This window comes from Sparus aurata, chromosome 18 (assembly GCF_900880675.1).
Source record: "Sparus aurata chromosome 18, fSpaAur1.1, whole genome shotgun sequence".
Taxonomy (NCBI): domain Eukaryota; kingdom Metazoa; phylum Chordata; class Actinopteri; order Spariformes; family Sparidae; genus Sparus; species Sparus aurata.
The window spans coordinates 35859868-35879210 of NC_044204.1; the positions used below are offsets into that span (position 1 = coordinate 35859868).

At 43.5% G+C, this 19343-nt stretch overlaps 1 protein-coding gene across 2 annotated transcripts in view; it reads right to left on the reverse strand.

Moving 5' to 3' along the window:
- The window catches only part of fstl5 (follistatin-like 5), a 176916-nt gene that overhangs the window by 25004 nt on the left and 132569 nt on the right, over positions 1–19343 (reverse strand). For both annotated transcript variants that reach the window (XM_030396695.1, XM_030396693.1), the window contains 2 exons: positions 15096–15257; positions 13003–13137 (listed from right to left, as the gene is read on the reverse strand). In XM_030396695.1, coding sequence (XP_030252555.1) covers positions 13003–13137; positions 15096–15257 — 297 coding nt within the window. The remainder of the gene's footprint in view (positions 1–13002; positions 13138–15095; positions 15258–19343) is intronic.

The window sequence follows — 19343 nt, forward strand, 5'->3', positions numbered from 1 at the left end:
CCAGCTGCTGGGTTTAAAAGCAGCCGCTGGGCACTCTGAGACAGAAGATGCCATTACGTAAAATTACATGACTGAAGGATGTCGCAAGGAGAAAATCTGGTGGAATTATGAAATTATTGTCTATGCAAATATCAGCGCAACGTGCTGCTCAGTCATTGTGATCCTCCAGCCCAGCGGCAGCACTGCTCTCCTCTCACCGGCTTTTTATTTGTGACCTTCTCTCTCATTGTTCATCTGTCCCCTGGTCTTCCCTCTGCTTCCACCCCATTTTCCATTTTCAGGCATTTTCAGCCTACAAACCAATCTCCAGCCCAATTCACATCCGATTCTAATCTAGCCTCTATTGCAATGCTCATTCCTGCAGCCTCTTGCTCGGGTGGACGGATGCAGAGGAAGAAAAGGAGACAAAGCCAACGAGACGCCGCTGTGCCGTTAGTCAGCCTTAATCTTTCAGAAGTGCTTTGTCAAGTGTTTCCTGTGCACTCTTGCATACCTTTTAGCTCATTAAAAGTTGCACAGAAGGAGTGAGGTCTATAGATAGAAGGACAAGGAGAAGAGGACAGGAAGGACAAAACAAAAAGGAAAACAATACAATTTATCTGAGATGTGCCAAAAATGGAAAATGGAGAAAATGGGAAAGAGGAGTTGAGATGAGATCTTGTGTGCCCCGGTCTTTTCCAATAGCCCACAGTATTGATGCTATTCATCACTTGGCAGAAAGACTGTGGCTGTTCTGCGCATACAAGGGGCCCATACATCAACTTCATCATCCATATAACAAAACAAGCCGGCTGCCACTGTAGGCGGTGAGTTCACTCTTTCTGGTCGTAATAACTGTGTTTCCACTGGGCCCCAAACACTGGGAGTGCCACGCTCACCAGCCGGCCTGGACTCTGCCGTTCCTACCCATCAGCAAGGTTACATAAATTCAATTTGTTTACAAGAGCACGCCACTGCGACAGTGGGCCAAACAGCCTGTGGTGTTCACCATCGCGGCATGGCAGGAGACGGCGGATGCATAATATAGGTAGAGTAATTGGGTCACAGTAGATGGAAATGCAAAATTTAACTCTGCCTTGGGTGTGCAGGGTTTCGCTGCTCTTTCCAGCGATTATCCCAGAAGTTTCTTGGAAACATTGACCCCCGCAGTAAGTTCTGCTTTAATTATAAGCAATGCACAAATTCTCCATTACCGACAAACTCCAAGTGTTGGGAAAATGCGGAGCGCCCGCTCACTGCTGCAGGCGGTAACAACGAGGAAGCGGAACACGAGCGCAAACGAAAGAGAGAAATATTTTCCTCTTTTTGCTTTTTTCTTCATCTGCATTGACAGTAAACAAATATCCTTCAGTGCAGTGATTGATATCAGGGCAGGTACATCATATTTTGTTTACTGCAGCGGTGCCAGAAAATAAAGTAGCTGCAACTACAGAACACGGTCTCAGTCCAGCCGGGCCTGGATGAAGATCCTCAGAACCTCCTGGTCTGAGCCAGAACCTGTCAGCCTGAAGACCAGCAGAACATTGTCTTCATCAACACCACCTAAATACTATCTGAATTAATTATTTTGCTGATGATTCTGAATAAAGAGAGGTTTCATAATTCAGTTCAGAATCAGAAGAGGACAGTACTTCACTGTTGGTTCTAAGTGGGCCGGGCTCAGCTGCTCACTTTCATGCACTGATGAGGACCGAGCAGTGTTTTTAAGATTATGGAGAAATGGTTGATTCACATTGACGCTTTAATTACTCCACGGTGAAAAATGGTAATACTGAATACTGAAAGCAGTTTTTTAAGATCAGTTCTGGCACAAAGAGTTTACAGAACCGGCCCGTCACTATCAGAACAACAGCAGAGAAAACAGCCGTCGTCAGAGAAGCCGAATCGTCTCACATCACTGCCCAGCCAGGGTCCAACAGAACATCCCTGTGCTGGGTGGAAACTCGTCTCCATGCTAGCAGTGTTCAAAGTTAGCTGGCTAGCTAATCCAACGTAGCGGATCCAACGTCTGAGCGTGAGAAGTCTCTCAGCTTTCATAGTTTCACCGTTAATTCTTCAGCTTTGGTTTCTTTTACGTTCCTTTAAGCAACTCTGTGCTGCATTTATTCAACAGCCCCTAAAGACTGAGGCTACCTCCAACAACAAGTCCCCAGCAGGAGATTTACATTCAGGAGTGAGAACGAGCGACTGCTGCAGAATGAGAGCTGGAAGCCTGTCGAGGACTGAAGGCTGTGTCATCGCTTTAAGAGGAAAAGTATGCAAAAGACTTAATCCTTGGAGCAAAAGCTTAAAATGTGAAGCTTGAAAACAAATGTTAGAATAAAAGTGTTTGTGCTCATCAGAAACAAGAAGTGCGATGGCAGACATGGAGGGATTAATATCTCTGTACTGAATATGAACCAGCTTGTAAAGTCACTTTGGGGCTGTGAACTCTTTCAGTCCATTCAGTTTTACACACTTTGTTGAATCTACAGTAAAATAAACCACTAACATGAATCAGTTACACGTTCTTTTACGTTGGTGTTAGTTTGTCCTCTCTGCTCTTTGTGTTTAAAAAGATCGTTTCATTAATCTTTTACTGAATGCATCATCACAAATATTCATAAGCTGTCATGTGGCACGAAGGCTTAAAGGCGTTTAAACTTTCCACTGGATTTATAATATTCATCTCAGAAAGCTTCCAGCATGAAACCCAGTCGACAGGCAGCCGGCTGCTGGCGCTGGAGAGCGTCGCCGCCTGGTTAGAGCTCCTTGTTGCTGACAGCGTGTCCAACACTGTGTGAAAGCCCGCTGTGATGGGAGGGACGCCGCTGATGGAAACATGGACGCTGTTTTGGCACGAGCTGATCTTCTCTATTCAGAGGATACGCAGCAGACAGCTCGGCACGCCGCGCAGAATAAAACAGCTCTGCGGAGACTTTGGTTCTCATCCGTGTGCCATCGAGGCCCGCGAGATTTCAGAGCTTTGTTCCATCCAATCACTTCACCGGCAGGTTTTACTGATTACATTCACAGATCTGAATCTGTCCAATCAACATCGCTGGAACAAACATGTAACGACCGTTAGACTTAAAGAGTTCAGCTCATAACGACAGCAGAGTGTGTGAAGTGGACATGATAAAAGGTAAAAACAGGCACTGAAGGGAAGTGATGACGTGATCAATGATAGTGATCAACAGTTATCAGTCATGACTGGATACAACAGGTGAAATGATCTCAGCGTCTGACTGAGTGAAGATGTTTTCGCTGTGCAACATTCAGAACTCAGTTTGCAGCTCACTGAGTTTCAGGACCGGCTGTTCCTGCAGAGGCTTGTGAAGGTCACATTACTTTACACAGAGTCACGAGGCACTGAAGCATCGAGCGGAGAAAACAGAATATGAAGCCAACGACAGTAAAGTGTAGATACGGGAGTCCAGAGCAGAGATATGAAGCAGGGATGTTCACAGACAGACAGACTGACAGCGTCCTCGCTCGTCCACATGATTCTCACTTCCTCATGAGACTGCATTTTAAATAGCTGTAATGTTGTTTCTGGTCCAGAGTCAAAGATAAGTGATGGTGACTTCACATTTAAGTCATAACTGTTTACTTGAAGATGAAGGTTGATGAAGACGTCTGTCCTCTCTCTGCCTCTCTTTTAGTTTCTCTTCCTTTTGTTTCTTTCTCGTGGATTCAGACGAGGCCTGACAGCAAACACAAATCAAAGAACGAGTCTGATGGAACGACAGGACGGATGATGACACGTTGCTACGGAGAAAACTTCTTCACAAACAACCGAATAACACGTGTTGCATAATGATTTCCTGTATTAGTTTACGTACCTATTCTACTAATACATACAGTTACAGGCTGAGTTCACCCATACTCAGACGCAATCCGATGGAAAGTTAACCATTAATTTATACTTTCATGCGTTTTACAATCAAAATATAAAGTTTTTCACAAGCCTACGTGAAACGCCGTTTCCCTGGTAACGCCTGAGGGTTTGACTAATACCTGGAACAATCATTACTCTCCCGTAAGGTTCTTATGCAACGGAAACGTTGTTCACTCCTCCAGTAAATAGGACGGACCATAGATACGACTTGGCAACAGGAGATATTCTAGTCCGCTCAGCCATGAGCCAGAAAGCTAACGCTATGCTAGCAAGATTCAATTGAGTACAGTTGACAAACAGTAAATATAATTTGACAGTATGCTAGCTAACAAGACTAGCTACCTATCCAGTCATGTCATTGTCCCCAAATTAATATCAAGATTTTCACGAACAAATGACCGGCCGTGTGTAACGTTACTGTGGCCGCAGCCTGAAGCAGAGAGCTGAACAGAGAATGGGATGTGAGATTATTCACGTATCAGTAAGTTTAGAGGGGAAGTGAACTTTCTGCAGCTTGTGTGTTACAGTCGCCACCCTGTGGTGTTCAGAGGATAAGACACTGAAGGACTGACGGACTGAACTCAGTGCTGGAAATAACATATTCAGACTTGATTTGCCAGCTAGCGCATTAATTTACAGCAGTGAACAGACTGGAACTACTTAGTAGGTGTCCATATATCAGGGGTTTATGGACACCCTGCAGCCAATCAGAATCGAGTATTCCCCCAGATGGTATAAAAAACATTTCTGGAGTTTAACAGCAAAACAGCCTCGCAGCATTTTCCTAAACGCGTCTTCATCTACGTGTTTCAGGGAACTCCGTCCTGCTGTGAAGCTCCAGGCGTGTGTTGTGGACGATGAAATGTTTCAGTAACTAAACTAAACTTCTCCTTTATTATTCCTCCACAGACTGGTACTCTCTGCTGGATTTCATCATCCTGCTCTCTTCCACTGAAGTTGTGTTGACTGTGATGCTGCATGCTGACCTCACTCTGCAGGTCACATCACTGTAAGCAGTGTGTAACCTTTGCTGACCATCAGCTGTGAGTGCAGCGGTGTTTACTGTGATGTGGTGAAGCCATTAATTAGCTGTACAAAGTGATGAAAGTGTCAAATGTAAGAGATGAAAACATTCTTATCAAAGTCTTAATTATAAGAAAGAGTCCGACAGTAGCTGTAAGTGCAGATAACACAGCACCGCTGCGGCCATGTTGTGTCCTCTACGCTGATTACCTTTCTAATGAGGACCAATTAGGAAAGAAATGGCCGTACAGTGAAACCTCCGTCTTCATATAAACTAACCACGACTCACTCCATCATTTATAGAAAGCTTACAGTGACTTTATTCAGTCACAAAGTCAACAGGCAGAGAAGAAGAACAGTGTGAGGAGAAGGTCTTCCTCCACTGATACATACGAGAGGCTCTGAGGACAATGCTGTAATTATTATCCCTTTATTTGATCCAGAAGAGCCCTTCAGATAAAGAGGGCAAAGGGGAATCTCCTCGAGCTGCTAGATCAGCTATACGCTGCTCGGCATCTTCATCTCAGGCCTGAAGTGCAGCATAATGTAGAGACATGAAGTGGAGACGCGAACGCAACAAATGCTCGTCGTGAGCCTCTGACATTGCAGAAATAATTGGCACATTGTGAAGGGCAGATATTGATGCCAGTTTAGCAGCAGCAGCAGCAGCCTGTCAGACGTGTGGCGCTCTGCCTGCTGGTTGCTCTCACTCTGTGCTGCAGACGTCTCTGAACAGTGACGGCTCAGGTTTCCCCAAACAAAGACGCGCTCGGGTACATTTAGGAGAAAAACAATTCACTTTAATGCCGCGCCCGCCTGTGAGGAGAAGGTTTCGACCTTCAAGCTCCTCCGTGGTGAATTCATCTAAAGAATCTCATTCATGCCTCGCTCATAAAATCATGTTTTCAGTTCATCTCCTGCTTAATACTCATTCAGCCCTTTGACAACGGGCTTCGTTAGTTATTCAGCGCTCTTATTCGAGCGTCTGAATGAGCAGCCCGAGGCAGGTCATAAACAAAATGCTTTCACAGAATGAGATCGTTACTTCTTCACAAAGTCAGATTTCTAAAACATTTCCAAGTATAATCACGACGTGTCATTTGAATTTGTGTCTGTTTCAAATCAGTGGTATTAGATCAAGAGGAGTGTGGCGCCGCGACGTGCCCACCAGCATCTCCACTTCTGTGCACGACTCCTGGTTCAAAGAGTTCTCCATTTTGCGACTTAAAGGGAAACGCCACCCGTTTTAATAATGTGTATATCTTTGCCGAGAGCCTGAAGACAATTAAATCAGTTCTTGTGAACATCTAATGCTTTTTGCAAGAGCTGGAAAAACCAGCAGGACGAAGGAAACGTTACAAACTGTGACAGAGGGAAGTCGTTAAAGGTTTTTTAGACGTCGTATCTTCGTTGTGTCTTGTTGTTTGATGATTATATGCAAATGGTTTCATGATCCTTTTCATGATGCTGGGTTCAAGTCAAGTTATAGCACATTTAAAACAGCTGGAGTTGAACAAAGTGCTTTCGAACGAAGGCAAAAGACAAGAAGGTCAACACAGCAGACAATAAGAAAGAACTCAGGCTGATGTGGGAACGCTGAGCTCTGCTCTGAAGAGGCCGTTAGTTCTGCTGCCGTCCTCCAGCTCTGAAGAAAAAATCAATCCTGCATCGTGAACGTGAGGCGTGCTGAGAAGCTCTACATCCATGATGTCATCACACTGTGCAATCAGTATTCACTTCAGAGTGACACGCTAAAGCAGAAAAGTCGTTTCCAGAGATTTGGCTTCAGACGCTAAAACTTACACAGTTTGTTGGTCGTGATTTAATCCAGAGATGTTGGTTCTGCTGTGGCGAAGGTCAGAACTCCATTAACTGCATTTCTTCCATCTCACTCTGTCCCTGTAGTCTCTCCCTGAAGCCAGCATGTCAAAACAGATGCTGATCCATAGACGGGTCTTAACTGGGCCAATGACTTTAGAGAGCTTCTCCGGCCAGAACACGGCGCCATCTGGAGCTAATCTGGTTTCACACTCTAGTTGTACTCCGGCCTGTGGGTCCGAACGAGGAGTCTGACATGAATGTGATGAATGTGAGGCTGCACACATGTTCTGCATTCAGGATTCTCTGACAACATTTCTTGCTGAAATGCAAACACACGTGAATATCTGCCAGCGCTCGGTGTTCTGGCAGGACACTGAAGACGTCATTCTGGACTGAAAATGAAAAACACTTGAAAGCGAACATGAAGATGTTCAGTGCTGTGTGATCATTGTGCTGCTGCCATTGAAAACACGAGTACTGACTGAATTAGACGAGCAGAGATTCATGAGTGTGACCTCCAACGTAAACAGTCTCTTTATATTTTATATAATTATTATTCTGACAAAGAAGAAATTATAAGGGCAGAACATTAATTTGACATCCATTAAAAACCACTTGTAACTTTCTTTGAAAACATGAGGGCAGATAAACTTTCTGTCTCTGTTCTCGTCTCTGCTTGCGTTCGTGTTTCCGTCGCGTCTCATCTGTATTTATGTGTTTCTGATCTTTGCCTGGCTGACAGAAAATGACTCTCATGTTGTTGTGATTGATGAATGTCTGTGTGAAGATCTCGAGGTTTTTATGTCATTGTCTGACACATTCTAGTCTAAAATATGTATATAGGAATGTTTAGAACTATTTTTGCATTCATGATTACATTTTTTAAAGTTTTTCTAAGTCTCTGTCTGTCGGGGATAAACAGCAGCAGAGCCAGGCCGCCTCTCACAGCAGGTTTGTGCTGTTAAAACACATTCAACAACTTCAGCTGAATGAACAGCTCTGCATTAATTACAGGTTAATCTAATTGCACTAAGAAAAATGTATAAAGTGTCCGCTGGTGTTTTATTTTTAATATTTGCTGTAACAGCTGCTTGTAAAATATATTTATATCCTCTGACAGGGAAATAATCCGTCAGGTAAAAACAGCTTCTGTGTGCAAAGACTCTCCTGCTGGATGAAGTTTGCTGTGTTAACACTGAGCAGCACACACACACACACACACACACACACACACACACTCGCTGCTCTGTTCTGGTTTAATGTATCGACGGCAGCTGGCAGCTCTCCGAGAGAATATCACCCAGCCGCCCCCGTATTGGAGAGCCCAATAAGAATATCTGTCCGTCTCCGGTGGCTAATCAAATGCCAAGATAATGCAGATGACAGGAGAGGGTCAAAACTCCAACCTGCAGCCTTCTCACTGACTTAATGAGTTTTATCTTTGTTTGTTTCTCCGTCTGACACGAGCAGCAGCTCAGCCACCAACGAGGCTGCAGTCAAACATCGCTCTGCTTCTCTTCACGCACTTCAGATTCAGTGTGTAGAAAATCGACCCCTTCACACTTTTATCTGATCCTGTGATTAAATATTTACCTCACAATTATTGATAAGTGTGTAACTATTTCGCACACTGAAGAAAAGTCAAAGATGTTTGAACACTGGTGAGTTCACACTGAGTGGACAAGATTTCTTAAAGATAGAATCACATCTGCTTTCTTTGTCAGACGCCTCACTGCCGCCAATTCTATACCAAAATTAATGTGCAGGATTTTTTTTAAATGCAACTAAACTGAGTACAAATATGTGATGAACTCAGATTGACAGCAGACAAATCTGACTTCCTGTTGACAGGAACAGGAAGCAGCAGATCATAAACATCTGACAACGTTCAAAAGACATTAAACTTGTTTTATGAAGTCTTAATCATGAACATCCTCATAAAGGAAGTCAGTTTTGTTCACTTTGCTTCCAAAAAAGCCGACACCCGTTAACCGGTAACTAACTGGTTAATTAATGAGGGAAAAAGGAAACTAAAAACGTGTGAAATATAACGAGCGTTCCCTTTAATCTGCTGCTCAGACTCCTGTAGTGAAGCTGTAACAGTGTGTCTGTATGTAATTAACCAACAGACCGACATTCTCCTCTGTTAATACTGTGACTCGACCCTTTCTGACTAATAAACTAATTATACTCGTAAAGTTGGACAGTCTCATATTCTTCTTTCTTTGTCCTGTGATGTGAATAAGACAGCAGATGAAGCGTTTCTGCCTCTGGCTTTAAGAGTTACTGAGTTCATCCTTTGTGATTGTTCTTTATTTCAAACTGGAGGTAAACAAAGTGAAACTTCCTGAGAACAGATCACAGGTACAAACACTGAGTGACATCAGATCCAACGCCAATTAACAGGATTCTGTTTTCAGCTGCTAAAGAGACCTGATGATGAAGAAGATGATGATGATGAGGCTTTTCTTTCTGATATGTAGGATAACAAAGAAACATGAGACTAAATCAACTGATCACAGCTGCATCACTACAAAATAGGAACTGTAGAAATATCGATTGTTATCATTAGTATCAAAGGTTGACGGTCACCATGGCAACGTGATGCACAGAGACAAACTGCGGTGATAAAAACAAACAATGACTGACATGAACGTGATGTGTCAATAATGTAAACAGACCATTAAAACACTGTAACTCATAATAATCCAAGTTTGAGCATCAACAACTCTTAAAGCTGTCGGTGATGCAGAGATCAGCTCTCAGCTCTGATTCACCTGTTCTCTGTTACAAATGGACTGTCGATGTTCCACTTATTTAAATGTGTTTAAACGATCTCCTTACTGTAAACATCTTTATATCTCTTGTGATATTTCCTGCTGATGATGTCGTGCAGCCCGTCCTCCTGCAGGTCATCACGGTGGAGAGGACGCCGAGCGACTGTGACGCCCACTGAGGCAACGTGATGCGATTTTGAGTTAAATTAAATCTGATCTGATGTTAAAAGCACACACCTGCACACACCTGCACACACCTGGACACACCTGCACACACCTGCACACACCTGCACACACCTGCCTGTCTGCTGAGTTTGTTGAGTCGCTCAACTAATTTGAAAAATCTGGAACAAAAAGATGATTTGATTTAATATCCGCCCACAGATTGAGTCAGCTGTAACATTTTAGGTGTTATTGCTTAAAAACGAGTTAAGAAAGTGAAGATGAAAATCTGCAGCTGAAAATATTCCAACAAACACACAAGTGAGAAAATATCAGTCTGCAATTTTAGAAATCAAACAATTGATTGTATTGATTAATTAATTTGTCAACCTAAATTATTTTTATTGACTGTTTTGCTAAATCTGAGACATACTCTAAACATTTATTTATTAAAAATGTAAAACATTCTGAAGGGTCAGCAGCTTTGTGTCACGTTTATCTTTATGTCTGTATTTTTGACAAAACAATCGTTTTACTTTACAACAACTGGCTGCTTAATCAATAATCAAAAAGATTTACTGGGATTGTTATGAGTAGAGTAACACAAGCCTTATCCTTCAGACTCTTCTGGGACATTTCAGTAATTATTCAGTTATTCAGTGAGCTAAAACTCAACTGTAGGAACTCTTTGAAGGAGCTGTTCTGCTCTGAATGACGTGTCAGGATGTGTTTCAGAGGTGACGTCTCTGCAGCCTTTATCAGCCTGAGGTTGACAGAGAGGGAAGATGTATAGTCAACTTCTCACGTACGTACTATCTGTATAAAAGCGATATTCTCACAGGAAAGTAGAGTGGGTCAAGTATATTCATGCCAGACTACAGCAGCGTAGTAAAGTGTGTTTTCTTTCTCTCTACAGTTTATAATGTGGCCACGTCTGGCTGTCTGCTGACATCCCTTTGAACTGCTGTCCTGTGGGGCTTCTCACTCTAAAAATGTCTGCACTATCCAACTCCAAGTAGCATTTTGGCCGGCAGTGGAGCTTCAAAAGCTTCAAAGCACACAAGTGACTCCTGACCTCGCCAGGCATGATCCTCTGATGCATGACAGGCCGGGTGGAGGAAGTGTGGTACCGCGGGGAGGACATCTGAACCAGTCGGGTCCAGCGGAGGTGTGGGACAGTGCAGCCCGTCGCGTGACTCGACTGCAGAGTTGCTCAGTGAGCTGTTTGGGAAATCTAATTACCCCACAGGAAGATACAACAAACTAACAACTGGTCTTGAACCCCAAAGACAGATTCTGACATTTGTGAGAAGGTCAAAGTTAATTACCGTGTGAGACTCTGTTCACGTGGAGGGTACAAGAGGAGATCGTCTGCTTCTGAATTTGAATAAGAAGGTTACTCGTGTCACGACTCTACTGTTACACGGCTGCGTATCGACAGGTGACGACTAAAGTCAAATATCACCTTAATCAATTAGTATGTGCCCAAAATCACTGATGTGGAGCACGATAGAGGGAACGGTAGAGTGTCGAATGATTAGTCTGTTAATCAACTGAAAGAGAGTTACCGACGATAATGTTGATAATCGATAAAAGTTTGTAATTTAAAATCCTAAACATTCAGTTGTTTCACCATAAATAAATGTAATTATTTCCTTTTTCCCTGATTTATATGGTTGTTAACTGAATATCTTTGGGTTTGGGACATTGACTGTTTATAAAGACGGACGACATGACGGATCGTCTTTGGTCCAAATGTGAAGCCAAAACATGCTGAGCGCCTCCTGGTGGCGGCAAATTGTGCCAGTCATTATTATGTAATTTACAAGGATTGAAAGAAATATCTCATCCTCCCTTCAGACTTCACTGACTGTCGAACAAATACATAAATGAACGACTCTTTTAAATGCCACACTCATATTTGCACATGACAGTGACTCTTTACTGCTGTAGGTTTGTGGTTTGTGCTAACTGGGTTAGCTGCTGAGCGAGTCTGCTGTTCTTGGCGTCGGGGACAGAGTGCTTTGTGCTACCTGGTTAGCGGCTGAACGACAGTCGGACTGTTCTTTGACTGATTCTGTGTTGCCGGTGCTGCTGACTGAGCCGCTGAACATCAGGCTCAGAGGTTGTGTGCTGGGTCACTAATCAAACCTTCAGGTCACTAGCCATTTTTATACAGGGCACCAAGCTGCCAATCTGCCCGTCCTTTTGGCGGCTCGGTCCACGGTTTTAGACAGAGGGCGGCAAACTGGGGGTCTGTTTTGGTCCGCCGATTTTCCACCTCGGAGGGAACACTTATTTCCACCTCGACTGCTATCTAACAACGAGGCGTCAATGTGCCGGCCTCTGCGTGAGGTGGGCGGAAGTGTGGATGACCTGCACTGTTGTGCGACCCACAGCCGGGGAGTTTTAAAACCAGGAAACAGCTGATCACAGCAGTCAGTCCATCACTTCATCCGCGGACATTAAGATGAACAACTGGACAGCCGCTGAGATCCAGGAGATGCTAGCGTCTCCTCGGTCTCTGTAGCTGTTTGGTTGTGTTAGCTTGTTGTTGTAGCAGCGAGCTAGGAACGGTCGCTACTTTCAAATTAAAAGCCCCCCGCTAAGAACCCAGTTCTAAACTCCAATGGGGTGCAATGTAGAGCTCTTATTTCGAAGACAAATTCTTTGTCACCGTTCACAGCCCAACTTCATGCTTCACGTCACGTCACATGTTTACGCCTACCTCAGAGGAGGCTTTAGGAGAAGGAGGAATATTACGCCTCCGTTTTAGAAAGACAGGCCGGCACATTGCCGCCTTTACCTTTGAGAAAATGTGCCGCCTTCACTATATAGAAAAGGGCTTCTGTCACAAGTTAGAAACACCGAACATAACCGTCATGAACGTAAACGATCAACATGGCCTTTGTTTGGACTCAGTTAGTCAGTACTGGCTGCACTTTCTCTGCCGCTCTTGTTCAACGAGCTAAAATAGTTTTAGCAATATTATTCACAGGACGAATGAGACTGTTGGACTATTAGAGGCCTGCAGCAACATCCTTTTGTCTTACAGGGCATTTATTTGTTCACTTATTTCAGCATGAAAATAATTCTTAGCTTCAGTTGTTTTCCATCTAAAATGAGGTGAGATACGAGAGACAGAAGAGACTTCCTGAGTGCATGAACAATCCAACCCAGGAGATGTGGAGGGTAAAGATAGTATCACATTATTTCCCTGGCAGAGGCTCCATCATCGCATCACAGGATATAAACTATTAAGACTATAGAGGATAAATTATTAAGAGCTCCATTATCTCCTGAATAAAAACAGAGACGGACATCATGACTTATACATACAAGTTTTCCGTGCAGAGTCCTCCACAAAGAGCGAAGAGATGTCCTCGTCCACGCCAGCCTCATTCTTGGCGATGCAGGTGTAGGCGCCGGTGTCTTCAAAGTGCACGTTGCTGATGTGAACCTCGCTTCCATTAGCTTTAAGAAACAACAGAGAGAACAGGAGGAAAAAAGAAGTTTGCTTCAAGAAAGAGATAAAAGGCGACTTCCGCTCTATCATCCTGTGCTACCATTACTCTGTTACACAACGGCTCTCTAATATGTGAGGAGGGAAGGTGAGAGGTTTGTTTCGAGGAGAAATCCAAAACGTAGGAGTTCAAAGTAAGAATGTGGCACAAGTCTGCCACACGCTGCGTCAGTGTGAGCAACACCGGGACGTTTCTGAGAACTACCTCAGAGGAAAAGCATTTTACACTTTATTGAAAGAAGCTTTAAAAACAGAAACTGATCCTGCGGCTGCACAATAAACCTCATTATCAAACGACATCACATAATGAGCCCTTTGATGACCTAAATATACTCATATTGCAATTTTAAGTCAACATCTTTACAGTGAAAACACCTCCAATGATGAATTCTGGGCCCAATATCTGGTTTCAGAAGAGTTCTGGTTTACATCTGTAGTCCGAGTGGTATTGACCAATCATGTTTGAGCTGGCTTTGGTTGCATGCAGGCAAACGGTACGTGTGGAGAGTAAAAAAGGTGCAATGCACAGATCGGCTATTGTCCGACGTCAGTTCAGCCTTTTCAAAATGGATCTGCATTCATACGCCATTATTTGTCTCTAGAAATGATCCAACATGTCCAAACACAGGTTGCTGGTTGGACTACAATGAATGAACAGTGGACGAGGAGAAAGTCAGGGACGTTATCAGAGAGATTTGTTGAGAAGAGGTATGTAACACCTGAGAGCAGCTGCATGACACGTATCCCACCTCGTCCCTCAAAAGTTTATTACAGCGAACCCAAAAACACATCAGCCAACGTGTTGTTGAACTCACTCGAGCACTTGAGTCGAGATTCGTGACCGTTGACGCGGCTGCAGACGGACTCGCATCAGACCGAGAAGACTTTGAGCAGATCTGACTGGTGATTCTAAACATGCAGCTTTATGTCACAATGACCATTGACAGGACTTTGTATTCATTCAGACCGGGTCGGGGTCTTTGTAGCCCAAAATAACAGCCTGACGTTGCCAACATGGCTGCCAAGACTTCCCTGAAAAGACTTTGAGAAAGTCAGGAAATCTATTATTCATCATCCAGATATCTGCTGTCTTCACTGAAGCCTTGAAACACTGGCGGCTGCCTCCAGAGGCTAAATCCTGTCAGACAATAGCCAACAGATTATCAGATTGACAAAAATAAAGAAATTACTTCTAATCTGATCTTCACCCAACCAGTCACACTAACATCTGTCACTGCTCAGGAAGTCATGGAGCCAGACCAACATCTCTGTCTCTACATATAAAACAATGTTACTGCTGCACTTTACTGTTGGCTGTTGTTCTTTTTACACATCTGGGTCATTATTATTGGCAGTGGCAGTATTGGTGAGATTGATAGTAGTTATGGTCATATAGTAATAACAGTGACATTCATGTCAGTGGTAGTTACAGCGACTGTAGCAGTGAAAGTGTCACTGACTGCTGTCAGGAGAAAAGGCGGAGGCAGGGTTCGTACGGGTGCTTGAAATCCTGGAAAGTGCTTGAATTTCAATGTTGTGTTTTCGAGGTCTGAAAAGTGCTTGGATTTTAGTTTAAGTGCTTGAAAGTGCTTGACATTATAACTCTGTCTTTCACAACATTGGGATCAGACTAGATAATTAATTTCTGAAGTTTTTGCTATTATGAAATATAATTTTAGATGTTTACAGCATAATACAATTTACATAATTGTGATAAAAAGTGAAGAAAAAAATCATAAGTATATACATTCCTTTAGATATGTATTTTACCCGAGCAATAAGGTGCTGGAAAATCTTAAAAATGACCCTTAAAAGTGCTTGAATTTGACCTTGAAAAATGTGTACAAACCCTGTGGAGGGAATGAACATGCAGGAGGGTGAACTCCTCCATAGTTGGACTGCTCGTTACCTTGCAGGGTGAGCTGCTTGGACAGCTTGCTGGTGATGTCCATGCCGTTCTTCAGCCAGGCCAGCTGGGGGCTGGGGACGCCCTCAGCGTGGCAGCGCAGGCTGGCGGTGACGCCCGGCTCCCTGGCTTGGCTCTCCGGGTACACTCGGATTACAGGAGGGACTGAAAGAAGGTGAGAAAGAGGAGGGACGACAGGTGAGATGGAGAAGTGAATAAATGTTATATATGTTATATTATTACCACTTGAGGAGCGAGGCAACCTTATTGAACGAGAAGTTTCAGAGAAGCAGACAGAGAAAGCAAACAGTATCAATAAGATCGAGTGTGTATTCAGCATCGCTGAACGCCTTTAGATAAGGTTAACGTGCTCTGTGAAGCCAAACAAATCAGATAGATAAATAACGGAGAGCTCGCCGTTCGGACATTATTGATTTCGCTTGGTCGCTATTGATTTTATGTAACCTTTTGTCAGGAGGGAGATGAGGGAATAGAAGCAGAGAAAACAAAATGTGCACAGAGAGAAAAGGTGAAAACTAAATGTGGCTGTAATCTGTGAACTGTTCCAGAAGCTGACTTCACTCTGTGTCCCTGTCATGTGGTCGTCCCTCTTCTTTACCTCAACCCTGAGCACAAACAAACACGATTGTCCCACATGCTGTACTTCCAAGAAACTTAAATCAACATGAATCAATAAAACATACAAATACATTAATAATATGCATTTATGCATCGGCTGAGAGTGAGCCACAAGTTTTGCTCTCCACCCGAGGGCTAACTTGTTAGAGTCTTGCTTCACAAAACATGGAAAATATCAAAAGAATGAATTTGAATAATCCTTTAAAGGGAGAAGTCGTCTGTGAACGGCATAACAATGATAAAACCTTTCAAAAGGATAGCTGTGAATCTGAGGAGACTCTCCACAGACGTGCTGACTGGAACTTGGACGGTGGCAGTCGACTGTTTACAGAGCCACCGTAAAAAAGCAGCATGACTCATTCCACAACAGCCTGTCACATATTCAGATGACAGCCTGGCAGCAGTTTAAGTAGGAACATCAAATTTTGCTATCTTGCCATCTTGTTTTGAGCAATCCCTCGCAGCCTCGGTGGCCCAAATCAGTGTCCTCTTTTTTCTTCTTTCTGAAACAGACTTCAGAGACACGAGTGGAGGATGGAAGCGAGAGTCTTGGCAGAAGCGAAGAAGGCAGACGTGCTGCAGAGACCATTTCCTGTGGGCACTGGGTTAGAGGAAGTCTTTACTCAGCCAGGTGAGTGAAAGGACTGAGGATTGTTGCCTGGGCCATCTGGTAAGCAGGGCACTCCCTGGCTTGGAGCTCGCGTCAACCTGGATGCCAACACGCCATCCGCAGCGGGCCGAGGAGGGCTCTCACAGCACCCGGGTTACTTTGGCAATTACAGTCGCAGAGACGCTCCAGCGCGCCGATGCCTCTCTGCAGTATCACAGGGTTGACTGAAGAGAACCCACCGAGACAAATGATTTTGTCTTTTGAGTGAAGATTATTGCTCACACTTAATATCTTCACACGTGCCCACACAAGCATACAAACGCTCTGGCCCGGTTCTGTGTGCTCATGTTCCCTCTCTGGGCTTTATTATCTGAGTGTTGACTGGAAGTCACTCTGTGTTTGTTCACACTGATGTTTGAATCAACAGCTGCTTCTGTACACACACACACACACACACACACACACACACACACACACACACACACACACACACACACACACACGGTACGTAAATAAAGTGTGAAGGTTTACATTTTAAATCCATTTCTGAATTCTGTGATTTGTGTCTTCTATGTATTTCTGACACGTTTCCTTCCGCGTCCGTCAGTCAGTCTTTAAAGCAACATTATGTAACTTTTTGCCCTAAAATAACAGCGTCAGCATCTTTTACGTGGCTCATTGAATTGCAGTATGAATGTCGTCTTGTTTCTGCACGGTGTAACATCAGCGGGTCGACCAAACTGCACATCTCTATAGAACTCTGCTTTAAAATGTTATTTTCAAGTAACAAAGTACACACAACAACAATCTGAACACACCTTTGCTCATAAAAAGCTTTTCCTCTCACATTTGGAGCACAAATTTGTCAGAATCCACGTCAGTTTGACGACTTGTGGTGGTTCAACGATCATCAGCATCGTAGCTTCCTGAAACATCTCATCTGTGACATCGTGTGATGAAACTGCACACTGAAGGAAAACTGACCTCGTCTGTAAGACCTCGTATCACATGTGAACAGGAACATCACATAGAAATACGTGACTGTTGATTTATGGTGATGAATTTTGTGGTTTCTGCTCAAAATGACTGTAACACAGGAATATGAATATTATATGTAAAGAAAGAAAATATCTGGTATTTTAAATTCCTTTTGTCGTATAATATTCTCCTCCTGTGTTGTTGTCTCATCTGCTCAGGTTTACACTGGATGTCTGTGTGTGTTCACTTGATACCAGAACACATTCTACTGCATAATAACATTGAGAAGTAACGTGTTAATGTCCTCTGTTGGCGAGATGGACTGAGACTAACATGGACCGGAGCTGGTTGGTGCTGGACGGCCTGTTGTTGCGTCTCTCTCTCTTACTGTGTTCAGAAACAAAACCACAAAAAAAAATCTTTTATATGTAAAAACACGACTGCACATTTTAGAGTGGCCAATTATCGGGAGCGGTCCGAAGCCCGCCTGTGTGACCATCACATGCCACACCTGCCAGGTGGATGATTATCTCAGCAGAGGAGTAAAACCGTTTCTAACAGACGTTTTCCTTCAGCATCTTTCACTCCAGCTCATTAAAAAGGGAACAAAAACATTCATATTTTTGTAAATGCAACAAGTGAAGCTAATCAATACAACAGAACTGCTGAAATTATGACGAGCACGATGAAATGAAATCAAACGTCTGACTGTGAAACAGGATTACAGCTGAATTCATAAACTGTATCTCTGGGAAATTAACGGGGAACTGTTTCGATAACTGGATTATTTGATGAACTTTTCAAGCAACATTGTTAATTATTTGCTCGTTCAAGCTTCCCGAGTGAGAGAATCTGCTGCTCTTTGTTTTAAGTGAATATTTGAAACAAGCAGTTGGAGAACTTCACCGTGGACGAGTCAGTCTGCCAATTACACTCAAACAAAGATTGCTGTATTTTTCTTCCTTCACTGGAGACGTAGAAGTTAAACCAACAGTGGGTGAAACGTAACCAGACTCACAGGATGTGGAGGAGTTAAAGATGCAGACGGTCGGGGACCTGATGATGATTACAATCAAGACTGAATGGAGCTGAATAACCAGGTTCCTCTACGCTCCATCTAAACTTAATATACCAGATGATCTAAACTACGTAAATGTACTAATTATGAAGGCAAACAGTCGTCACTTCCATTCTGTCAGGCTGAAGTTAGAAGAAGCGTGTCAGGCTCAGTTTTCAATAAACTGAACATCAGGAGATAAATACGTAACATATCGAAGATTAAAGATGAAAACTTCAGGCTGTGTTAACTGATTTATCAACTTCTAATCGCTGTGTGTGTGTGTGTGTGTGTGTGTGTGTGTGTGTGTGTGTGTGTCTGTGTGTGTGTGTGTGTGTGTGTGTGTGTGTGTGTGTGTGTGTGTGTGTGTGGTTGGTCTGGGGTCATGGCACACATGACATGTACCTTTTTGTTTTCTTGCCCAAAACCACAACAAGCTATTAATCAGCAGCCGTATAGCGCGAGCTCGGATCGACCAGGTTCCCTTGAGCACCTCATTAATAAAATCCTCTCAGGCGATCGCACAAAGCTGCTTTAATTAGTGTGTTGGAATTAAACACATAATAAACCCACAAGCCTAAAAAACACCAAAAAACACATTAGGACCACAGCGGTCAGTTAGAGAAATGGTGTCGGGACAGAAACTTTGCTGGAGTAAAAAGTATAAAAGCAAAGATGCTTCGTGATATTTGTGCTGTTGATCTTAAACTGAGACGATGGTTCTGCTGAGAACAGACAGAAAGCGTTAGTGAAAACAGAAACCAAAAGAAATGCGGGGACATCGTTCCTCCAGCTGCTTCCAGGGTTTCCAGTGTGTCACTATGCTAATCCACCAGTGACTATCTTTGAGATGGTGAAATGGAGTGAGAAATGTCTGAAGGCTTCACTTTGTTGTGTTAAACAGACGGCAGGGCTGCCAGGCCCGGTTCTGGAGCGCGCTGTGAAACCTCTGGATATTCTTGATGAG